The sequence below is a fragment of the Meleagris gallopavo genome, chromosome 1 (genome assembly GCF_905368555.1).
Source record: "Meleagris gallopavo chromosome 1, MGAL_WU_HG_1.1, whole genome shotgun sequence".
Taxonomy (NCBI): Eukaryota; Metazoa; Chordata; class Aves; order Galliformes; family Phasianidae; genus Meleagris; species Meleagris gallopavo.
In genome coordinates, this window is record NC_139404.1 from 6,205,307 (window position 1) to 6,231,992 (window position 26,686).

At 38.4% G+C, this 26,686-nt stretch overlaps 1 protein-coding gene across 6 annotated transcripts in view; it reads right to left on the reverse strand.

Annotated features, from left to right (window-relative positions):
* USP6NL (USP6 N-terminal like) overlaps window positions 1-26,686 on the reverse strand; it is a 113,475-nt gene that overhangs the window by 38,250 nt on the left and 48,539 nt on the right. For 4 of the 6 annotated variants that reach the window (XM_085215741.1, XM_003201861.5, XM_019619149.3 and 1 more), the window contains 2 exons: window positions 16,776-16,849; window positions 15,569-15,651 (listed from right to left, as the gene is read on the reverse strand). In XM_085215741.1, coding sequence (XP_085071867.1) covers window positions 15,569-15,651; window positions 16,776-16,849 — 157 coding nt within the window. Of the gene's footprint in view, window positions 1-15,568; window positions 15,652-16,775; window positions 16,850-23,391; window positions 23,543-26,686 lie in introns of those variants that run through there. The other 2 variants (XM_085215756.1, XM_010719291.4) reach the window with 2 other exon arrangements.

A 26,686-nucleotide genomic window follows, 5' to 3' on the forward strand; every position in this document is an offset into this window, starting at 1 on the left:
AAACAAATAATCTTTTTTTCTGTTAAGGCACCCCATACCGTACTACTAACATGAAACAAACTTTAAATGCACACAGCAGTTTGAATGCTTTTTTAAATGAAGGTTTTTCACAATACTGCATACTCTATGTTTTTATTTTAGAAATCTAGCCATTTCCAAATTTAAGAATCTTCACTCCACTCCATTTTATTTGACCATACAACTGAAATACTCCTAAGAAAAGTCCTCCTTCCTTACTATAGTACCTTGCAAAAGGCAGAGGGACTTTGTTTGATCTGGGAGATTTACCTTTTAGTTTTCAAAAAATTTAGATATCTCACTGATTTACAGAGAGAAGGTAGTAAAAAAAAACAAAAAACTTATTAGTAGGTATCTAATATTTTAAAACAGTTTTTCCACTTCTAAGCCCAACTAAAAAGACAGGTTATGAAGTGAAACCTTGAAAAGCAGCCTTTAAACGGATACATTTTCAGATTTATTTTAATTCCATTCTGAGGGCTCTAACTTACGTTTTTTCTTATCAAAGAAAACTTATGTTTTTCATATCAAAAGTAACTGGACCGCTTTGATGCCAAATGAGACTTCCTTCCTTTGTATGTGTCGTTTGCAGCTTCTGAAAACACAGCAGCTCATCTAAGTAGCAAGGCTCCCTTTTTCTGCTCTACAGATCAGATAAATAAATAACTCAACAAAATTCTTCTTAAAAGGGACTAAAAAAAAAAAAAAGAAGTGTTGTGTGGAATTCTCCACAGAAAGAAGAAAAAATGAAAAGTTCCTATTAAGTCTTAATATTTTTAAAGAATTCCTACTCGCATCACCATAGCTGTCTAAGGTGAGGACACCAAAACCCTCCAGTTTAGACCAGTATCAAATCTATGCAGGTGTGGAAAAAAATAAATCCTTACTAGGAAAGACTACAACAGTGGAAATAGAAACTGAAATCCACCCTCTCTCCTGTGTTGCTGCAGTTAGCATAAGAATGGTCTGATACAAAATGCTTAGGTAGTATTTCATCTCATTTATTTTGTTTAAAGACTTCAAAGATGCCATTTCAAGTGTTCAAGAAGTGTTATCTGAATCATTAAATACATTTGAATTACTTTACGTAAATGGAAAATCCTGCTTCAACCAACACCCTTTTGGAGACATCCTCTCATCCCTCCAAGTCTAAGCTTATAGTACACACTTTAGGAACTAAATTAATAGCCAAGACAGTCCATCTTTTGAGCAGCACCGCAATAAGCATAATCAGTTCATTCAGAAGCATTTTCCAAGTATCTGAAAACTTCTTTAAGAATAACATCAAAACCCAATAAAATGCCATGAAAGTCTCAGTGTCTGACTCACTAGAAATCATAGAATCACCAAGGTTGGAAAAGACCCACAGGATCACCCAGTCCAACCATCCACTGATCACCAATAATTCTCACTAAACCATGTCCCTCAACACAAAATTCCAAACGTTCCCTCAACACCTTCAGGGTTGGTGACTCCACCACCTCCCTGGGCAGCCCATTCCACTGCCTGACCACTCTTTCAGAGAAGTACTATTTCCTAACATCTAGCCTAAATGGCTTGAAGCCATTCCCTCTAGTTCTGTCACTAGTTACACAAGACAAGAGGCCGACCCCCAGCTCACTACAACCTCCCTTCAGGTAGTTATAGAGAGCAATAAGGTCTCCAAACTGAACGATCCCAGCTCCTTCAGCTGCTCCTCATAAGGCCTGTGCTCCAGATCCCTCATCAGCTTTGTTGCTCTTCTTTTGAACCCGCTTCAGGGCCTCAATGTCTTTCTTGCAATGAGGGGCCCAAAACTGGACACAGTACTCAAGCTGTGGCCTCACCAGAGCTGAGTACAAGGGGACAATCACTTCCCTGTTCCTGCTGGCAACACCGTTTCTGATGCAAGCCAGGATGCCATTGGCCTTCTTGGCCACCCGGGCACACCGCTGGCTCATGTTCAGCCCCGAGCATCAGTCAATACCCCTAGGTCCATTTCTTCTACGCAGTCCTCCAGCCACTCCGCCCCAAGCCTGTAGCGTTGCCTGGGGTTGTTGCAGCCAAAGTGCAGGACCCGGCATTTGGCCTTGTTGAAACTCATCCCATTGACTTCAGCCCAGCTCTCCAGCCTGTCCAGATCTGTAGGGCCTCACTACCCCCAGGCAGATCGACACTTCCAGCCAACTTGGTGTCATCCGCAATCTTACTGAAGGTGCACACAAGCCCACATCCAGGTCATCAATAAAGATATTGAAGAGGACAGGCCCCAGCACTGACCCCTGAGGAACACCACTCGTGACCGGCCGCCAGCTGGATTTAGCTCCATTCACCACCACTCTCTGGGCCCGGCCTTTCGCCAGTTCCTTATCCAGCCAAGAGCGTACCTGTCCAAGGCACGGGCTGCTAGCTTCTGCATGAGAATACTGTTTGAGACAGTGTCAAAGGCTTTGCTGAAGTCTAGGTAGACTACATCAACAGCCTTTAAGGAAAAACCTTTATTCATTACTACCCAAATTTATAAGCAATGGATATTACTGCCTATGCTGCCAAATGATCAAAATAACAAATTGTATGTAGGTCCTGCGTTTCCAAAGATAATTTAAAAATTACTTGAACAATAATAATAATAGGCAAAAGGGAAGAAAAAAATTCACTTGCAAATCTACTTCAGCTTCTTATTGGTTTGTTTTTAACTATAAAGATTACTGAGCCTTTCAAATTTCAAATTTTCGGTTCCTTAGCGATCCCTTCTTCTCTCCTCTCCTCACAGCAAATTTCTGAACAATCTTCTTAGCTGCATGCACATGCACCTGAATTCAATCTCTGAAGGCCCCTTCCAAATGAGCTATTCTATTCTGCTCCATCTCGCACAGAAGTGTCATCCTCACTGCCACAGCATGGGGAGCACAAAATCAATGCATTCTTTGTGGCCCTGCAAGATCTCACAAGCACTTGGCTGCATACACAAGAGACTCTTTTTCTTTCCAGTGCTGTCAGCAGCACATAAGACAGCAGGCTGATGGCTCCACAGCCCCAGACGCTCCCACAAGGTACAGCTGAACTGGTACCACTTGTCAGCTTATTTTCACATCTTCTAATCTGGCATGGAAACTCATCACATGAGAAATTAGTCAAATTTCATTTTCCCACAAAGGAGTGACACAAGACACAATTTATTAAGGACATATCCTCTGCCAATTTTGCAAATAACCACTGATGTACAAACAAAAAGCATCACTGGATGTACTGAGTAATGAAGGAAGAAGGCTCCTTTGTGCTGCAAAGCAGATACTTAACTGCCTTGCTAAATTATCCCAGCAGCAAATTGCTTTGCTTGTTATTTCTATAGCTACAGAATTGAATAATAATCATAGAATCATTACAGTTGAAAAAAGACCACTAAGATCATCTACTCCAAACATCAACCCATCCCCACCATAGAACCATGTCTCTCAGTGCCACATCTACCCTCTTCCGGAACACGTCCAGGTATGGAGACAATTTCTTCTCAGAAAGAGTGATGAGGCATTGGCACAGGCTGCCCAGGGATGTGGTGGAGTCATTGTCCCCAGAGGTGTGCAAGAACCATGTGGATGTGGCACTGATGGACATGGTTAGTGGGCGTGGTGGGGACTAGGTGATTTTAGTGGACTTTTTCAACTTTAATGATCATATGATTCTATGATTAGTTAAGTATAGAAGTGAAAAACATAAATCTACTTTGTGATACTTTTGAATAGCAAGGAGAAAGGGAAGAATTCGGTTGTTATGAAAGGCCTGACTACAAAAGGAAGAATTTTGTTGTATAATTCATAACTCAAGTTGCTGGTTTACAAATTGCCACGCCATTTCAGAACTCAAACGTATTAGGAAAAAGTAGATTTTTCCCAAATATGAACAGTTATTAAACTGTCATAATTAGTTAAGAGTGAGTTGTAGAAGTATATAGTATTATTAAACAAAAAATTAGTATCTTCATGTTGGGAAATGAATTCTGACTAGCTATTCTCTTAGGTCTGCCTGCCCTTCAGCTTCTGATACATAAAACTGCCAAAGCAATAAATGACATTACGAGTACATAAAACAGTGCATTGCAATAGAATGCAACCTTATTCTGTGCTTATACATATCATTTCCACGTTACTGCCTCATGTCATGAATTATATCTACTGTATCTACATCAAAAGTTAGGTTACCTGTGTTTCACAGTCTTACATCAGGGAACATACATAAGTCCATGAGAATCAACAGATGCATAACATTGCTACTTAGACTGATTATTTGCCTGTCTGCGTAAAATTACTGCCACAAAACAGGCTACAAAGCAAACTATTTTCTGAAATCAGCTGAAAAAAAAAATGATAATTAACTATTATAAGCCCACATCAAACAATATTTCAATTTTACGCCTTTTTTTAGACGTAGGATTTAATTATTCTACTCCTTAAAGCACAAAACTAAAGCACAATTCAGACAGCACTGAATTCAGATCTTTTAGTCCAAACAAGTAAATTTTCAGACAAATTCTGATTTCAAACAATTGATTTGATCTCCGAACCCCGAGGTGGAAAGGAGGTAACAGTATAATCTTCAAACCAACAGTATGCAGAAAAAATTTCTAAGAATATTAAAAAAAAAAGCAATCTGTGTTTTAAACTAAATAATGAATTTTCCACAGATAAAACTTCACGGATCCCTTCCTTTTTCCTTCCACTACATATTTTATTTATATTACTTACAGTTTTGACTGTGTGTCTACCAAAATAATTGGAGCTTTGCTGAATTTCACTGAATTTCAGCAAATAACCTTTGCATAGTATGGGGGTGGTGACAACAGCAGATTAAAAAACAGATTTCAGAAGCTATGTTAAAATTCATAAGCAAGCCAAGGCAATTAATGAACATATAGGGCAAGTCAATGTGGTATTCTACAATATAATTATCACGAAATACGCTGCAAGAAATAATTTGGTGCTGGTAAAAGATTGGCTCAGACGTAATTTCGTGACCAGATTCTAGTTACAATTGCTATTAGTGGATTATGTTGATGTTGCTGCCAATACACACGGCACAATGCCACAAATATGTAGCCCCTATCCAGAAGTCTGCAATATTGCTGACTCTCAGAGATAAAAGATCAGATATACCAAATTCCATTAAATCTTTTTCTATTGCTTATAGGGTAGTCACTGTATAGCTCACTTAAATTATGTATTAATAATTGCACAGGACTTACATTTTAGCAGCCTCACCTGAGCTAAAATTCACGTGCTACACAAAGTGCATTCCTATAAACTAAATACGATGGTAGTCTTCCAGCAGGAGTACTTCTGAAGTTTAATGCCTTACGTACCTGCACTCGCTTCTCCTATATAATAATCTTCTGCAATTTAAAATTCTATTTTGGTGCATCTGCCACTTGGGTCACAATTAGCAGCACCTCTGTTTGCACTTTATAAAGCCCAACAACCTGTCACCCAGACCTCTCTGCAGCATTCTTAATAATCAATGCCAGTGAAGCACACTCAGGCTATTCCTTGCTTCCTTTAATAGATGCTAAATATAGTGGGAAATAAGTATGGTAATAATGACCGTGTTAAAGCTTAAGCAGTAGCTTAAAACCAATGCATATTACTTTATAATGTATTATATAAATTAAATCACATGTTACCATATTCAAAGAGGGGTTTTTTTTCCTCAATTCTGCTATCTTATTCTTCTTCTCATAAAAACAAGTCGTTTATGAATTCCCAATATAAAGCAGATGATCTTTTACTGAAATCAGAAAACAGAAGCTGTTAACAAAACCACGCTATTTGTACGTAGATGGCAGATTTATCCTGCAGCTTTCTTTCGTGTTTGCAATTATATCTGCCAGGTTGCATTCACTTCACTTCCTTCTGAATCTGCAGAGAATTGTTGAAGTGACAGCCTGCACTAACTCAATTCAAGGCATGGATTTAAAATTCAAATTTCAACTACAGTCTAATGAATAAACTGAAATAATGAGCACATTTGTGATACGGTTTTACGGAAAAAAAAAATCCACACTGCTCAAAATGCTAAGAAGTAAATAAACATTCCTTATTTGCTTGCAAATAACCTACATGTAAAGCAGTTGCAGAACCATACATTAGATTGCCATCTTGATAACAGAAAGAAAAGGGAAAAAATACACAACTTTTCAAACTTCCTCGAAAAAGCAAAAACAACAACAAAACACCGTGACTAAGATGAACCTTTTGTAAAGGGACCGAAAAAAAAAACAGTCCAAAAGCATACAAGAACTTACTGTTAACTTCTAAACACATAAATACTAAAATACTATTGCAACCACATAAAATGAGGGCATAGGCAAAGTTGTTGATTTTCCACTGAAAACTCAAATTAGACTCCAAGAATATGACCAAGAAAGATACACAGAAATGCTACTGTTCTCCTTTTGGGTCAAGAAATGCCAATCTAGTAGTTAAGAGCTTCAGCACTGTTCCAGTTACAGATGGTTGACTGCTTCTCTGTGAAGCACACAAATGATCTGTGACAGAACATCCACTTTTCCCTCACCCCTCCAAAGTCAGTTCTATACATTTTTATGGAACAACTTTGGAATAAATGACCAAATCATAGAATCATAGAATGGCCCGGGTTGAAAAGGACCACAGTGATCATCTAGTTTCAACCCCCCTGCTATGTGCAGGGTCACCAACCAGCAGACCAGGCTGCCCAGAGCCACATCCAGCCTGGTCTTGAATGCCTCCAGGGATGGGGCATTCCTCCCCATCCTCCTTGGGCAACCCATTTCAGTGTGTCACCACCCTCTGAGTGAAAAACTTCCTCCTAATATCTAACCTAAGCCTCCCCTGCCTCTGTTTAAGACCATTCCCCCTTGTCCTATCACTGTCCACCCTCATAAACAGCCGTTCCCCCTCCTGTTTATATGCTCTCTCCACGTACTGGAAGGCCACAATGAGGTCTCCCCAGAGCCTTCTCTTCTCCAAGCTAAACAAGCCCAGTTTCTTCAACCTTTCTTCATAGGAAGAAATATTCATCAGATAAAAAAGACACAACCTTTAAAAAACAATTACTGCAAAATGCTATACAGAAACTATATTTTCAGAAATAATTTCAAATGCATCAATGCCAAGAAAAAGGTCATGATGCAACCGTAAATGGACACAATCGAGATCAAGTCCATCACATCTCTTACAGAGCTGTGAGAGCAGCGCACTGCACAGCTTCAGTTCTGTTTAAGTAACATCACTGACTTACTCATGTCTCTGAAACTTAGACCCATCACTTTGCAGCTGTATAGCATGTGAAGATCCACTTCAACTTATCAGGTGTTCCACAACTGATACACGGTACCAAGTCCCAAAATTGGTAAAATCTCCTCATTAATGTTTACTACATATCTATCTATTTGAAAATAACGCTATGTTTTCAAGCCAGTTATCATAGAGAAACTCCACTGATATATTATTTCAGAAATAGTTCCTTGGGAAAGAAAGCAAGGGAAAAAATGTATCGGTTTTGCCTCATGCAAAAAGGAAGATTAATTTAAAAAAAAAAAAAGCATTCTGAATCTCAGTTACTAAACCCCATAAAACTCTATTTCTCTTCTTTAATTAAAAAAAAAAAAAAAAAAAATTCCTCAGTGTACATAAGGGCAAAAGGGGGAGATTATTTAAACAGCAGTTCCCCAACATCTTGATTAGCAATGAATATTCCAGAGCAAAATCATTCCAGGGAAATGGAGCACATATTAGAGTGGAATCCATTGTACACAATGTAAGGCTATAATAGAGTTTTCATGTGGTCTATAAAGATTTACTACAAATAAATTTTACAGACAAAATAAGGCATATTCTTCAGTTTAATAGAAAAGGAAATTAGCAGAAATGTAACTCTAACATTTGAGACCTGAATGTTTTTATTTCAGTTTTTCAATAGCTATTTGTCTTTGGAAGTGGAGAGAGGCTGAACCCAGCACAGCTCCTTCCCAGGAGAGGGAAGGGCACAGCCACTGCCCTGACACAGGTGGATCTGAGCCCAGCTCAATTGCTGAGAAGGAAGATGGGGAGAGAGAACAGCAAGTCCCTCATGAATGAGCATGGCATGTAAAGTAAAATAAACATATAAAATACATTTATAATTGAACTGCTAAGAATAAATATTTCATTGCTCTTCTAGTGCACCACTGCATTAATTGATGAGTTTGGCAATACTGATTGTGCCTAGGGAACTAAGGATACCGGCTGCGTGTCACTAGGAACGGTATTTTTTTTTTACCTTCCTAACAACCTCAGTACTCTTTGGTTAAGCTTTATGCAAACTACGATTAAAATTATATTTAAAAATCTCTACTTCTTGACTACTTATTGCATTATTACCAATTATAGACACTTTATTTCTCCAATTTCCATTTCCCGGAATGTTTTGGCATCTCAGTAACTTTTCTTATTTTTTGCTGCTGAGAACACTTGGTGACCTGTCCTTAAACCTCTTATCTGAAGAGGCTTCACCTGTGTACCTACTCAAATCAGCAGGGTTTGCTGCATAACTGAGAGTTGTTCTGGAACATGCAGTTCTACAAACACATTGTAGCAACTACTAAGGAATGCATGGAGAATATTTTAGAGACAAAGTATTATTTTCCAGTGAAGCTCTGTATAAATGGCTAAGAAATGGAAAGACATATTAACTTGTTACTCATCCTATTACTCCTCTTGAAAAACTAGGGAGGAAAACAACAATAACAGCAACAACAAAATATCGATAGCTTCATTTGGAGACATTTAATGGCGTTGCTCGCAATTCTTCATTCAGCTTTTCATTTCTTTGCTCTGCTACCTCCCTTTTACAGCATGCCATAGAAATGCATTACAGAGCTAATAAAAATGCAGTGCAATTGAAGAGTAGAGTTTGATGGAAAAGAGCAGGTAGGCCACATAATCTTAGTGAAAGAAAGAATGAATTCTGCTATTTGAGATTATTGTGCTGCCAGACGCACATTTCCAGCATTAGCACTCTTTGAAAAGTCAGCTCAAAGCTTTACTGGACCCACGGGACAAAGAATAAAAGTATGAGTCAGATTTTCAGCTGCTGTAAATTGGTACAATTCCATGAGAGCCACTGTGGAGCTACTGCAAAAGTAGCACAAAAATCTGACTCAAACTATTAAGAGGGCTTTACGAACAAAGGGGGGAAAAAAAAAAAAAAAGAAGTGTATTTTCTACCATTAGGACTTTTATTGTACTCTTTATCTTTTGCTAGGAAAAAAAATACTTATCAGAATAAACCTCAAACCTACCCAACATCACTATAAGAATCCCTGGACATTATTCAACATTGCAGCATCAATCAGGCCACACATACATCCACAACTTCTATTTATTGAAGAGTGAGGAAGAGAAAAACCTGTCTAAGCTAAATCAATCAAGTTACAGCAGCAATGAATATTAACAGGTTTTACGGTCTAAGGCAGTTATCAATGCAAGTTAATTTGCTAGTATCTTAAAATAATTTGTATGGCATGGGTGAAAGGAAGAGTATTTAAAATAATTGATTTTTTGTGTGCTGTGACAGCTTATGCTTTTCACAGCTCATTATCAGAAAAGGACCAATGAACAACAAAAAGAAAAAGGTTCCTGAAAATCTGCAGTGATTAAACTGTTTTTACTCCTGCTATTTCCATTTTGTGCTGTAAGATCTAAACTGTTATGATATTTCCCACAATGCTAGTTAACGTATTAGTCATAACCTTTGTTCACCAACTTAGTTTAGTAAAAACCAGTCTTGAGTTGTATCTGCACTGAATGTCATGAAATAATGATAGTTTTATTCCCAAGAATGAAAGAAGGGTAGTCTTTAAGAGCTTTCTGTTAAAAGACAATGGTAATGCATAAAGACAGATACATAAAAGAATCAAAAGAACACATACACAAGCACTACTAATATATATAGGACTGTATAATTTAAATTGTAATTGCTTGCTAAAAACACATGGATTTTTTTATTATACCTTTTGCTTTGTCATAGCCTGAAAAAGGACTGAACTCAACTGTTCCAACAGGTACCAAATGAACAATCCAAGCTGATGTCACTGAATAACATTCTTTCCAAAAATCAAGGCAACAGAACTAAGGGGCCCAGAACCTGGCAGCATACAGACGTGTTTGTGTAGAGACCTGAACAAAAGATGATGCCTTCTGTCTTTCTGGATTTGCTCAAAGAGGGAAGTTTAATCTTTCATGTCCCCCTAGGAAGATGCTGAGGCTGCCGCACTCTCCCTGCTCTGACTTTTGGCCTGGTGCTGAAAGGCTCAAAACATGATCAGCTACTGCATGAACCCGGGGTTGAGCTCTGGAGTTGCAATATGTTGCTCTCAGCTTCTTTCCTATTTTGGGAGCAAGCACAAAGTTCAGATGTTTTGCAAACTCCAGTTAGTCAATGCTCACAAGACCATTAACCTTAACATAATACAGAAAACAAAATAAAAGGAATTAAGTTATGACATCCTTTTAGCTAGCTTGAGAGCTTTGCAAAAAAGTAAATAGGATAATACAGATGTTATTTATTTATAATGTTCTTAAGAGTGATAGAAGATTCACCATTGCCCCGTGAACAACATATTTAAACATCTTAATTTAAACATCCCAAAGCAGTGAGAAATGAACTGAAAAATTCAAGGACAGAGAAGGGGAAATCCTAGATCCCACGGCATTACTGGAATGCCTGCTATTCACTTCTAAACATGAAGAAATTCTTTTCAGTTCTTCATTGAAGCAATTCCTCTCTCAATGATTGCGAAAAGCAAATGGAAGAAGTACGTGTAAGGTGATGTTTCTGTGACAGAAGAGATCACAGTGAAAAATTTAAGAATACTTTAATGTCGAGCCAGATTTCAAGATAATAGAGAAAGGAATTACTTTTTCTGCTAGATACAGGGCGTTTAGAGCTTGGCTTCCTGGGGCTGAGGTCTTGTTTATTTTTTCTGTTCAATCTTTTTCTTTTTTTCTTTTAATTGCTAAACTCTGGTCCCTTAATTTCATACTGAGAATATACAATTATTTTTTGCCTACTAAATCTAGGGAAAAATAGTGAAATATTCTGACGCACAGTTGATCCAAAATCCACAATGTATCCATGACAAAATAAAAATAAAAAAAAGTTACAAAACAACCCTCTTCTATGAATACAAGACTCATTCAATCTTTTCCATTTCCAAAAACAGCTGCAACAGTTTCTTATTATGAATACCTGTGAAGACATCTGAGACAATTCTCCTATTCCTAAACTACTTGCTTGAAAAAGACATAGATTGCAGTCTAAGGTTTAACTGAGCACTGAGATTGTCTCTTGAGACAGCATGCTAGATTTGTATTCCAATCACAAGTATGGAACAAAATATCAGTCAGGTACAATTTCAAGCACAAGTTTTATAGCCAAGAATACTCAATTTTATCAAAGACTAGTAGACTGTATATAGAAACATTGGTGTAGACTTCCTGGAGGAAAAAAGTTCTTTTTATGAATGACATTTTTCACGACAGTCTTCCTGTTAAGCATTCTGGCACTGTTAGCATGAAATCAGGGGTCTGCCAGGATTCTCCGAGGACGTACAAAATTGGGACCCTGGCTGTAGTTCTTTGGAGTAGTTACTTCTAGGATTACAAGCCATCAGATCACACCTAAAAGAAATACACCGGTCTGTTCTCTCAAGACTAAGATAAGCTCCCTGACTCAAGTTTCCATAGACAAGCATTATGTACCTGAACAATAAAGCTTTAGTTGGCACCAATCCACATACACCAGATGACACTGAGAAAGACCATAAGTACTTGACTGAGAACAGTCTCTATTAGTTTCTAAGGTGAACAATGCTACTGCAATTAAGACTGAATTTAAAAGTATTATGAGGAACCAATGCTAGTTCACCTTCCTTATGCTATTCAAACTGAGATAAATGTAACAGGACTAGAAGGCTGCACTGTAGTGCATGAAGAGCTATTGACCAGCTGAAATGGCGCATGTGCAGTACAGCTGCAGCTATGAAGAGGGACATAATCTCAGCTCCCTCAGAGACAATCCAAGTCTTTGGGGGGGGAGGGACTCTGAACTCTGAAACAGCCTTTTTCCCTTGGGAAACAAGCACTGAAAATATCTTTTCAAATACATCCTCAACCTTACAGAGCTAAGCAAACATGCTGTCAGGCTGTACAACAGACAACCTAGTTCACAGAATTCAGGCACCAACACTAGAAAACACCAACCCCTTTGGTCAATGCCTCAGTTTCTATCCTCATAAATGACTTTCCAGAGCTACACTGTACTCAGATGATGGGCACATCTCTGTATCCCAGCCCACTGACAGCATTCCTCACGAGTGCACCACTCTGTTTTGTACAATCTGGTGTTAAGCATCTTAAGAGAGATCCCTTCAGCTCCACAGACTGTTACAGCTTAGCATGCTTGCTGGAAATCTCTTTCCTCAAACTTCCCGTTATTAATTTCAAACAATCCATACTTACAATAATGTATTTGTACTTTTCACTGTACTTTGTTTTTTGTTCCCTGAATTCACAAGGCATTAACTCCATTTTGTTCTCTTTGTTTTTAACAGTTGTTTTAATAGCCTGTCCACATCAACTTCCTTTTACTATTCAAAGTCAAACACAACTTCCATACTCATTTGTGGAAGAAAAAATAAAAAATGGCACTATAGAGAACAATTTAAATTGTATTCCTAAGGCATATTTATAAAAATCTTAGCAGAATGGTAAGTAAAGATTGCAAACATTAATGCCACAAAGACCATTAGAAGTGACTAAAACTGCCCAACAGATATTTCATCTGTAGGTCTTACAAGAAGGTTAACATTAAAGTTAGATAGTTTGTCTGAAGGGTTATAGCATATTTGTTTCCATTCACTGGCAATTTCTCAACTGTTACATAAAAAGGCATCTTCCCTGTGGCACTCAGTATGTTCTCAAAAGAAAATCTAAACAGTTTACCCACTTCTACCAACATCACAAGAACACAATAAAAGTGCAAATGTCTTCAAGCTCTCCAAGTTTACTACATCCTACTTAGACACACAAATAAAGACACCAGAACAACCAAAGAATCATGAAACTAGACCAAAACGGCTCTTTAGAAGTATCTCATCTTTATTTTTTCCACCATCTTCTCTGTCCTTAATGTGGCATGTTACTGGAATGCTTCAATTCAAAAAAAAACCTTGTTATCCTGCCCTAACAGCTAAATTTCAGATGCACACTCAGACAAGGAGAACTACAAACAGGGCACACCAAGGAGAAGTTTATAAACTCCTGATGGCAATCAGGGCCATTCCTTGGGCAAGCAAGCCCCAGTTTTCTGCCAGGTTCTCCACAGCCAGCGTCCCTCTGGTACAAAAATGTTTTTCAGCTACTGATCATTTTTTAAAACGTCATTGTCAGCAAGATTACAAATCATTGCAAATCTCTACTAGATTACAAAAGTTGGTACTGTCCCCAGATTTTTAGTTTTCAATGTGCATCAGACTGTTTTATTAACTCACACTGTAAGCAGGATAGATGGGTCAGGAGAGATTGTGAGTTCTGACAGCCCAGTAAGGAAATGCTGGCAATACACACCAAGCAATCAGCTGAAGATTTTTACCTCTCTCACTAACTGCTCACTGCAGTGCTCATCCAGCACCTTGAAGGTTTCAATGAATAGTCTTGGGTGATAACCATTGAGGCAATTTTTGAGGTTTTTGGTACAAGCTGCATTCATGCTGCTTAGTTTCAAATTCTTTTAGAAGCAGGGAGGGTCAGTATTGCAGTTTAAGTGAACTCAGACCATAGTCAGAGTCTGTACTGTAATGTAGATCATCTTTCCCTGAAAAGACATCTGTACATTACAATCTGTAATTTTCCTATCAGGAGAGATTTTATTTCTCAGGAAAACAGAACTGTCATTTGCAATGAGTTTGCTTTACAGATAATAAAGCAGCCTTAGCAGCACTCTCAGGAGAAATCTGCCTTATAAAGAGACATAGGTCATGTAAGCATGAGTATCACAGAATTAGCGAGGACAGAATATCCATACACATTGTTAATTTGTGCAGTGTTCATGTATCATAAATCTTTCCAATTTCAACCCTTGAAGCTGGCTATATGAATACTGCACGGACTTCATATTAGTGACTAATTATATTAATGGAAAGGAAGTATTGTCTAATGAGTAAGGTACATCTACATTGTCTAATCAAAAAAAGGCCATAGTGTGATGTAAAGTTACATAAGTAGTTTAAAGTTAGTGCTACAGCAGCTTGGAAATTGACAAATGTTATTTTGCTAACCAGCATTTCCATCACTGCACCTCAGATATATGACATTGAAGCCACAAAGTCCAAGACTCCTAAAGAGAGACCAATAGCAGTAGCAGTTGTAGCAGACATTACTAACACACTTCCATGCTTTGTTTGTAGAAAGGGAAATACCAGAAAACAAGTAACAGGGAAGTTTGAGGAGTTTGTGTGGCTATCTAAATCAAGAATCCACTGGAAAATCTGAAAGTACTTATCTCTGTTCCCACTGAACTCAGTGGTGAACTTCACAGTGACTTTTTTTTTTTACTTGTGCACAAGAAATCACTCTGGTGTCTGTTCTACATTAGGAATGCCTACAATGACAGCTACAATACCAAGTATGTAGTAGCATAGTTATAGTTTACCAACCATTTGCAAGTCACACACCAAATAGTACAAAAATGTTTACTTAGAAATTAAGTTTTCCGCTCATCTCTGTTTGCACTGGAGAGCCTAGCTGCACTTCATAAACTCAAACAAATGCCGAATACCAAGAACGTCAAAGACTCTTGGCTGGATATTATCAGAAGTGGAAAATCAATTTGAGTTCAGCTTCTGCTCGCTGGATTTTTCCATTTGCTAGCCACAGAAATTCTAATACAATTTAATGCTATTAACTTTATTTGCCAAAAGTGAGATCACTGGGGGATCATTAAGGGAATCTGACCAGACTCTGGTGTTTTCTCACTTTTCTTAATGATGCAATGTTTGATCCAAAATCAACAAGAGATTTTGGTAGGGGTAGTTAAAAAATGAGGTTAAATGAGATTCATCTTTGAGGGATATATAGTTATTCATATACAGCTATTATATAATCTTAAACTTTTTTAAAATTAAAGGTCAACACGGAAATAACATTTTTAAAATTTCCTTCCAAACACTTAAAGTTTGTTCACATGTAACACAGTTACTTAAAAACAAACTTTAGCTGCAATTTCATTGAGCTTAAAATATCTGTACCGATTATCAATTTTTATTCCCAAATAATTAAAAAACATTTCAGTGCCCAAACAGGATCATATTACAGAAAAAAAGCTGAACATTGAACTGAAAAGCAGAGTAGAAGATTACATAACAAAAAATTTGCATAGCAAAGTTTCCAGAAGGTTTACAAAAAGATATAACAAATACTTTCAGCAATTAGGCATTATATTATAAGTACAAATAGTAACAGTAACAAGCTCTTATTCTCTTCTCAGTGTAGCTACTTACTGTAGAAACCCAAATCTATCTGTAACTTTGTACAGGCGATAGTCAGCATCTTCCCATGGTTCAATCTGTGCACCATCTCGTCCCTATCAGGAAAGAAAAAATAAAATAAAAAAAATAAGAGCCAAATTAAGTTTCAAATTAAGTTGAATGATACAATAAACTAAGACACAGAAAGACAGGACTGAGCCATAACCTTTGGTACACTTTGGTAGTAAGCTAGAGCAGCAGAAGAACACCAGTACTAAACCAACCACCCAAAAATAGCAAAGTAGCACAGCTCTATCAGTTGCTGGGACTGGTATTTTCATCACAGGAAACTTGTTTCTGCCACTGCTGCATGCATTCATTCCCATTCCTTTCTCCTACTCCTACTGAAACACTCGTCTGATACAAACTACATACAGATTGCTGAATGTGAAGAAGCCACTGCGCAGAATAAAAGTCACGTACAGAGTGTTTCCATATCAAAAAAATGAAGCTAAGTGCAGGACACTACACTAAGTCTGGCATTAAAATCTTTCATCCATTCTACAAAGAAGCCTATGGCACAGTTCTCCAAGGACACTTACAAAACTCACAAGCGTTACTAGAATATATGAACATGGTGCAGGTATTCCAGACACGTGGTGCGCCAGGCTTTCCATATGACAAGTAGTTTGAGAAAAAGATAATGCCTAGGATATTTCTTTAATTCCTTATAACAATTTGACAAACAAAGCAGTTTACTTATACATTAAGTTTTCTCTAATGATGTGTTTCTATTACCATCAAATGAATTAAAGAGCATGGTGAGAGTTCCTCTGAGCCTATAGATTTTACTGAGAACTATTGGTGATAGGTGGATGGTTGGACTGGATGATCTTGTAGGTCTTTTCCAACCTTGCTGTTTCTGTGATTATGTGATATGCACTCAGCATTCTAAACACAATGCTTCCATTACATCTAAAAACATTACAGTACCTTAAAGCAGCCCCAGCGCAACTTGCCATGCACCTGAAAAATGAGTTGATTATCCAGAATATCCCTGTGGAGGGAGAATTTAACCCACCCACAGGCCAGAGCATCCTGAAATCACTAGATTAGTAGTACAGAGGGCATTTTAACAAAATAAACAGAAGCTAGTGGGAAACCATGATTCATTTTGAAAACAGAAATATTGCTAAAGTTAATTATAAAATGACTTTAAATTATTATTAAATTCACTTACTCTGTCATACTTGGCAACTATTTCTGCTCGTTCTTGGGCAAGTTTGATAGCAGCATCCTGCTCGGCATCTGCGCCTGTGGAGGATTATAATAAAGCTGTTCAGATTCTCTCCCTTGTGAGCAAAAAACTGCAGTTAAGTACTTAGAAAACAATCTTGACTTCAGAGTAATTATTTGCATGGACAAATGCCAAAACAATTGTATCAAAACAAAATATAATCGTGGTACACCTCCTGAATACGGATCAGAATAAAATACAATTACTGGACAATAACTAACTCTGAGTTCAGAATGTTCCTCCTTTCCACTAAAAAAGGAATTCAATAAATTTATTTAAAAAAGGAAAAAAACTCTCTAACTGAAAGACCGAAGAGAGTAGTAAAAGCTCCTAGTTGACAACTCCAGAAGCGTTTATCTAGTTGAAGAAAACCCAAACATACACTACTGTTTTAAATCCAACGTTGTAAATATTTTCAGGATTCATACAGGAGGATGAGAAAACCATGGATGCTCAAGAAATACTGCATGACTTTATCTTAGAAATTGCCTAAGACTTATTTCTTAGAAAACAGGGAAAGAGGTCAGTACAGGATCACATCTGCAACTTGTGCAGCCCAGAGAGAGAATAAACATAAGCATATGACAATGGGAAGGTTGGTAAGCAAGAAAAAAAAGAGATGTTTAGGTAAATACCACACATCAGCACACCACAAGTACAGCAGAGGTTACTGCAATGGTGAAGTTAAAGTTTAAAGAAATCTGATATGATTGAAGAAACATGAAACAGACTGCAAGCAGAACTGAATTAGGATCCTCAGTGTTCTTCCCTTAGCAGAAACAATCTCTCAATCACAGATTAGAATGTAAAGGGTACCACAAGTGGTAAAGTAATTAAGATCATGGAATCATAGAATGGCCTGGGTTGAAAAGGACCACAATCATCATTTAGTTGCAAACCCCCTGCTATGTGCAGGGTCACCAACCAGCAGACCAGGCTGCCCAGAGCCACATCCAGCCTGGCCTTGAATGCCTCCAGGGATGGGGCATCCACAACCTCCTTGGGCAACCTGTTCCAGTGTGTCACCACCCTCTGAGTGAAAAACTTCCTCCTAATATCTAACCTAAACCTCCCCTGCCTTCGTTTAAGACCATTCCCCCTTGTCCTATCACTGTCCACCCTCATAAACAGCCGTTTCCCCTCCTGTTTATACGCTCCCTTCAAGTACTGGAAGGCCACAATGAGGTCTCCCTGGAGCCTTCTCTTCTCCAAGCTAAACAAGCCCAGTTCCCTCAACCTTTCCTCCCAGGAGAGGTGCTCCAGCCCTCTGATCATCTTAGTGCCCTCCTCTGGACCTGCTCCATGGGAGCTCCTGCTCCCATCCTTCCTGTACTGGGGGTCCCAGGCCTGGACGCAGTACTGCAGATGGGGCCTCACAAGAGCTGAGTAGAGGGGGACGATCACCTCCCTGTCCCTGCTGGCCACCCCTTTTTTAATGCAGCCCTGAACACAGTTGGCCACCTGGGCAAGAACATACTGCACTTCAATATTCCAAATTTTAAGGGGCAAAACTGGACATCACATGAATGAGTCATGTCAATAAGTCTGTAGAAGATTTTTTTTAGCATATGGCATTAGCACACTTATTTGTTCAAAGGAGTATTTCTTTATTAAAGTTCACCTACATATTTAAGTTGCTCCTAAGTGGCCTTCAAAGCTGCCTGCTAGTGAAGTGACTGAGCACATCCTCTACATGTTTCTCCTTGAAGTTTCTTTAGGGGTATGCAGACAGAACCACAGCATGCCCCCATCACAGACACGCCCCCACTGCACGGGCAGCAATGATGCTTGTCCCAAATTTCCCCTAACGAGAAGTCTGACTGCTTCTTTAACTACCGGAAATCATAAATAAATGCTCTACACTTTGCTTTCCTCATTCTGGCTCCCCTCTGTCTGTCACTATCTTTTCCCAATCATACTGCTCTCATTTATTAGTGAGGACATCTGGCTTTGTCATTTTTTCCCCAAAGTACACGAGAACCAGCATGCATTTATTTATGTAATCATTTAAAATTTAAGAACACATCTGCTACATTTTGAAGCTATGCATCTCTATGCCACATGACTGATAAATAATTTCCTCCCTGTAAGGCGATAAGTGAGTTGCTTCATTTCATGTTGTCAGCCTGTAGTGCTGTCTGAGCACAGTGGTGTTCCTGTTGCTCCTCACGGTGCTGGATCCACCTTCATTCATTCCCAAGCTTAAAGAGGAGAGCAAGAGATGAAGCAGTTTGGTTTCATGCTTGCTTTTTCCTGACAATTCTATAATTACCATGGGCCGTTATCCCCAGCTAGCTGTGTAACAGCCAACAAAAATCCCCTTCTAGAATGTCCTCCCCAGCAACATCACCACACAAGGACAAAAACTGAAATCCATGCTACCCTGAGCACAATTAAGAACTATATATTCCCGATAAAATTACACCAAACCATTTGTTAATCCTTTACTAGTCGACAGACTTTGCTTACCAAACTTCCAGTGCCCACACTTAAGCCACTAATCCACACTGACAAAGTAGTACATGAAACCAGGCTTTATTTTCAAAGAAGGAAGCTAAAGGAATCATAATCAAAACTGAATTGTATTTTCCTTTGTAAGACACAAACAGATGACTGCTTACATTAATTCCTTAGAGAAGACCAATTACGAGTTTTTAAAAGTAAATTTATACTCACTGAGAGAATTCCAAAGTTGAGCTGTCCTAATCCTTACTTCTTGTCATGGTTTTATGGACAGATTTGGGGAAAGCCTATTTGCTTAAAGTATGATTACTGCTTGGCCTTGAGAAATGGGGAAATACTTCTATCACTCTTTTCCCAGTAAAAGAGAGATAAGATCTGAGTAAGAGAGTAGCAAAATAAGTAGCTAGGGCCATGGCATTTTTTCACTAACAGAATGCAACCAAATGATTATTGCTTGCATTCAAAAACATACTCAAAAGGAGACGCAGAGCTCTCGCACAACACAAACGGATTAAACAACAGAAGTTGAAACCAAGATGAAATATATGATTAAAATAATGCAAAACTGTATTTGCGCCAGAAGCAGGGTCCAGATTTATGCTGAACATATCTCTGTGGCTTACCTTCCTGTTCTCCTCACAAGTAACACACATCGATGTTTGACATGTTCAGTGCCTCATGACAATTCAATTACATTTAGTGTGGAAATTATCATATTCATTGCCTTTAAAGTAATCCCCTTCACTTTCTGCCAGAAACATCTTAATCTTTTAGCTGCTCGGACATACTCTAACATTACATTAATCCACTCAGAACTCCGAGAACAGCTTGAAACAGGGACAAGAGGTTATATTTCAAGAAATAAACACCATATTTTTTTCTTGCAAGAATTATTTAAATATCTTCAAGTTAGAAATTACAGAATGATTCCTGATTAAGTAAAAGCTAAACATGGGAACAAATTCTGCACAAAATATCCTCCTTGGCAGAAAAATACACAGAATCTTGGAACGGCTCAGGTTGGAAGGGACCTTAAAGCCTTACTTCAATGAAAGCAGTTAAAGTGGTGAAACTAGTTTGATTACCTTCCCTAGTTAAAATTAGCATTATAGCTGATCAACAGCACATGATATAGCAAAGAATATAGATTTTGATATAGATATATGAAGAATATGATTTTGACTAAAAACTGAGGAAATGTCAGCAACCGAAAACACAGTATAATCACTGCTGATAGAAACTGCCAATGACAGCACAATAAGCAGAGCATGCAATTTCCTAATACAACTGGTCAGCATAACAGGGTACAGTGAGTGTAATGCTAGCAGCAATGTCACGCATTTAGCATGCAAAAGAGGTAAATGAGAGAAAGAAAGGCCAGAACAAAGCACTCTGGACAGCTGGCCTGATACATGTAGCTTTCCCCATCAGAGTATTTTCTCCTCAATACTCTGTCACACTGATCTGTTTCCTGCATTTTGCAAATATTACAAGTTTATACATTTGGAAAAGCAGCACACAAAGCACTTGAAGCATCGTTAAAGGCAGAAGTTTTAACAGAAAATTCCAGCCTGTGACAATCTTAAAAAGGACCAATCTAACAGCCAGGATTTTACCCTTTGTCTTCTTTACCCTTGGAAATCAGGCAATTTGACTTTTCAGCACTGCTGGGATGACCAGTAAACAGCTGAAATTAAAGGATACTTGAGTTTGGGGTAAGATTTGGTCTCATTTTGCCATTCACTGATTTTAAACTCCTAAAGGATCAGGTCTGATAAATTAGACATCTGTGCACTGTCATCAGCCCCATACGGTGAGAAAACAACCAGCACTATGTACAAGTTTTTCTCCTTTGTCACTCTAATAAGAACATCTCCTTACCTCAGCAATTGTTCAAGAATCGAAAACAACAATCTCTTTGGGAGCAGAAAGATGTAATGGTATGTAAAAAATGTAAGTGGCAAAGGCAGAAAAACAAGCTAGCCCTACCTACTGCAAGGACACCGTCCTAATTTGTCTTTAGTATTTATTTTCTGATAAAGGAAATTAGTCATCTGGAGATGGCTAGAAGCAACAAATTTACAGATGAATTACGGATGTTAGCCTGCTATTCACTATTATGTGGTGTGCATCACAGTCACATTGAAAATAAAACCCCACGCTTTCAGAGGTTCTTCAAAACTTCAAAACCCTTGTTCCGCTCAGTCTGCTGGTACAAGAACTGAAAAATATCACATTGAATTAAAATAAACTCTTAAGTTGGCAATAACCAGGCTTCATACACATTTGTACTTTATTACAAATTAACTAGAAACAGCCTGTTCTATTTATCAGCTACAATTCTAAGTATCCCATGCAGAAGTGTTTACTTTTCCTGAATTCTACATTCTTCCAATCCTAAGGAAGAAAGTCAAGTATAGTAAACTTACAGGAAAATGAACTAATAATAAGATGTAAAATGCAAGGTAAAAACCATAATATCCTGCTCCCAAACGAATGCAAGACTAATTGGAACTGAGCGAGTCTCATAGTGACTTAATAGCAAAACTCTACATCAAATTCAAAACAAACATTACTTAGAGGAAAATAATTACATACCCTACAAATGGATGTAAAAATGAAACTCTTCACTAAGATAACATTTTCTCAAGGACAAATTTACAACAACAACAACAAAGCAGATACTAACAAAGTCACATTTTGACAGCTATTAAACAACTGAGAAATAATCCTGGCTTACTCTCACCTTCATGCTACACGTTCCCTTTTGTTCCACAGGGAGAAACGTTAGTTGCCAGATGTATCCAACTACAGACAATGCAGAACCTTAGAGCTGAGCTCCCCGGGTTTACTCAGCCCAGAGCAGAGGAGCTGAGGGGAGGCCTGGTGGCGGCTGCAGCTCCTCACAGGGAGCAGAGGGCAGCGCTGAGCTCTCTCTCTGGGACAGTAGGAGGACTGAGGAACTTCAAGAAGCATTTGGACAGTGCTCTCAGACACGGGTGGCTCTGTGTGGAACCATCTACAAGCCACTGAGCCAGACTTACTGTGAATGAAGTTTGTGTGGCTCTACCTCACTGGTTAGACTTCTCCCTTAGTCTAAAGATGCACAGTTAGATAGAAGGAAAGGTAAAAACTACTGAGCCCAGCTTCTTCATCAGGGCAGCACAACGTGAGTACCACAGAGAGCTTCACACATCGCAAAGGAGTGAAGAGGTAACAAGGTGTGTTACAGAGCTTATGCATCAGCAGCATAAGTTATAGATATACCACAAACTTAAGTAAAGCCTCTTGCTGTGGGGATGAGGGTTAGTATATTGCTATTGCCCTGTGCAACCTTATCCCTTATTCTGAAAAGGAGATTTCTCCCTGCTTTGTTATCTGACCCACCCCCATTGCCTCCTCGACTGCAGAGCAATCTGAAACCCCCAAAGACTTGGAACACAATCATCTGTTTTCCATTGCTTCACCCAAATTCTTGCTTGTTTGCACACTGCACATTCCACTGCACAAAGAGCTGCAGTGGCACAAATTCCTGTCTGCAGGCACTACCAACAGCTGCTGTGCATCTACAACATTCAAGGCACATAACAGAGCAACAAGGAGAAGTTTTTGTTTTAAGTCTGTGCTCATATCAGAAAGTCCCTTTCATACCAATGCTGTTTATTTTCCTTCGAGTCCTTTCTCACAAACAATAAAGGAAAAGCCATGACCCATGACGTACACTTAATAGTATTTTGTTGTGAGTAGACAACATTTAAAAAGAAGAAAAACGTGGTAAATATCTACACACAGATATCAGATATTCTAACTTTACAGGAAACAAAATAAACATTTATTATACTTTATTTCTCTTCTCATGCGTGTTATTTTTAGGAAGTGAAAAAAGAGTTGAATAGTTAGAAAATGCTATGCCTTTTACATAGTAATAGTTTCTCAGGAAGAAAATACCACCAGTAATTAAGCGAGTTATATTTCTTCCACCATTAAGCATAACCATATAACTTAATCATACTGGGTATTTAAAACTCAAATACAGAAATTAAAGAGAAGGAAATTAGTACACAGTACTAATACATAAAATAAAATGATCTTTTACCATTCTGTAGATTGAGGTTTTCTGCCCAGTCCTTGTAAAACTCACTTTTAGTCCTCATGAAATAAACCTGTTTATTTCTAGATCATATTCCAAACCATTGCATTCGAAAGTAAAAGGGAAAAGTTCTCCTCCTCCGCTTGGAGCAATTGCTCCATGTAACCGAGCTATTTGGCATTGGCTCACTCTTTTTCAAGGCATGGCCCCTCTACAGCTACACGAACTGCAGATACTCAAACAAAGATGCCATTTGTTAGCAAGAAGTGTCATGTAGGCAACATAGCAGTGGTATCCATTGCAGCCTACAGCCCAGCTAATAATAAACAAAAGGATTTGAACAAACAGCCTCACAGGACACTGCTCCTGTAACACATCACTGTTATGGTCTGGAGTAAGAATTCTTACTGGTATTTGCCAAGAACTGCATGAAAAGCATCTCATTTCAAGAACTTACTAGAAATGGGGCTTTAAGTGTCTGCTTCTGGCTTAGTACTTAAGATACCACGAAATAAAACCTTGTAAAAATACAGTTTATATTTCTGTAACTGTTTAGTGTTTCTTGGTTACAGAATGGAAAATACTTTTTTATTATTAATATTTAGACCTGCTTTATTGTTAAGGATAACTTGGGGACTTGAAATACTTAGGATGTTAAGATCCTAAATCCTAACATTCCAGATTCCTGGATCAAAACAGTACAAATCTAAGATTGAATATTGCTAGAATTTACCTGCTTTCTGGACAGCAGTCAGCACTCCCAACACTTGAAAAACAAACCTCCATATCAAATATGCAAGGGCACACATACCAAGCTGTTCTCCTGCAGAGTTTTTAGGCCTCACACAAGGGTTCTTCTCAAGCAAAATGCTACCTGCTATGCAATGGTTCAGCCAAGAACCAGCCCACAACTATCTATTTAACTTCTTAACCTTCTTAGAAGCACACACTGTGCCAAATCTGGCTTGAAAGGTCTTCAGATTGCTGCAAATCTGACAATTACTGGGACTCCTTAGCGTAGAGAAGGCTCGAGGGAAACTTATCAATGTATGTAAGATACCTGAAGGAAGGCTGCAAACATGATGGAGCCAGGCTCCTTCCAGTAGCGACCAGTGCCAGGACAAGAGGCAATGGACACAAAGTGGAACACAAGAGGTTCCTTGTAACATCAGGAAGTATTTCTGTGCTTCTAGGTGCCAGAGCATTGGCACAGGTTGCCCAGAGAGGCTCTAGAGTCTCCTCTTTGGAGATCTTCAAGAGCTTCCTTGACACGGTCCTGGACACCCAGCTGTGGGTGTCCCTGCCTGAGCAGTGCTTGGGCCAGATGGACCCAGAGGTCCTTGCCAACCTCAACTTGTGACTATGATTTCCTTGCACCCTGGAAAGCATTAAAATGCCAGGAACCAAAGATCTGATCAAGTACATAGAACTACTCTCCTCTCTTTTTTTTTTTTTTTTTTTTTTCTTTCTTTCCCCAGAGAATTTTTTAAAAATAATAATTCCTTCAATTGTATTAACCTTCTTCCTTATGTTGCCTCACTGAGCGCCTGGAAATGAGCAACAGCTCCTCTATCTTTTATCACCAGTTACTAATTACAGATCCTATCCAAACCCAAGTGTCAATAATTTAGTCTGCTGACACAGTGTGAGTTTAGACTAAGCCCATACAATATCAGTCTCTAAGATATTGCTCCTAAACGTGACATTCTTACTGCTGGCATTATTACAGACAATAGTAAGCTTACTATACAAAAACCGTCTTCCATTTTTCTCACCACAGAACTACTGACCTGGTTCCATAAAACCAAAGACTTATTTCCAGATGTGAGCACATTAGTGAGGAAGACAAAACAACCCACTGATCCCAGGTTAATTCTCCAAGTAAATACCTGAAGCACCTGTTTTTAACAGCACTGGTGTCCTTCTACCACACTACCTTCGGGTAGCAATCGGATAAGAGCCATATTATTCCAATATTTTTCTTGCATCTTTAACTTCTTTTCATGTTTAGTATGTGCATTTTTCTGCATACTTTGAAGTAAAGACATAGAGAGGAAGGGGAAGATTTTGACTAGGAAGCTTATCTAAAGATAAAGTAAAGCTATTAGGAAAATCAATACACACAACCATACTTGGCACACACACAAAAAATCCAACTGCAAAAAACATACACTCCTTCCCCTCCGGCTTTTAAAAGTCAGCATTTCTTCAGAGTAGAACTTGTTGTTGCAGTTGTATTGCATGAGGAGTAACAGGTGGAAGATAGGAAAGTAGGGACTGAACTTGCCTGAAGAAATATAATTGAACTCTCATCTTAATGAAAAATCATGCTTCGTTACAGCAGAACACTTGCAGTTCTGCAGGATCCCCTGTGAGATGCTGTACAGTCACCAATGGAAAATGGTCACTTTGGAGATTAGTAGAATTAGCTGCTACTAAAAAGCTATCTCAAAGCAATTTCAAAACCATCCTCAAAGGACTCGAAGTAAGAGCAAGGAAACCAAGGCAGCCCCGTTAAGTAACGTTCCATGGAGAAAGCTCGTGTCAAAACATGAAATTAGAATTAAGGAGTCTTACATATACTGCAAAGAATTTAAAACAATCATTCTTACTATCAGCAATCAGTAATTGACTAAGAGACTTACAAGAACTCTACAAACATTAATCAACCTCTGTAATATTGCTAGGACTATGTTTTTAATCATATGACCTTATTAAAGCTTACTAGTTAATATGAGCACCGTAAGAACAAAATTCAAATAAAATGGCAAGAAAATTAAATAAGTATATAATAAAACATATTTGGGCCATCTACTTAGATTTAATTCACAATTACTTCTACATGCTTTGCTTAAATAAGTACATCTTAAAATTAAATCATCTTCATCAGCTGTGCCCAAGGCCACCCGAGCTGGAAGCTGCAGTCTGAGTGTGATGTCACCTTCACAGCACGTCCTCGGAATGCGACAAAGCAGAGCGACACGAACTGGCAGTGCTCTGCAGTAATTCCACTTCACCAAGTGTTGTGTGTGCAGTCATGAGCCTTGAGATAATTAATCTGATGAGGGTTAACACAATCAGTTGCAGAGCCAAAAGAAACCATCATCGCTAATTTCTGACAAGCTACAATTAAGAGAGTACGGCCAATTTTGAACAATGCTCCTTTCTTGAAAGGGTGGAAATAAAAGAGCACAATATTTTATGGCAGCTTTTAATAAACATAATCTCAAAGGCTTGGGCTGGGTATAATTTCAGGCTTGCTAATATCTCATGACTGGTTTGACTTGTGCAACAACCAATG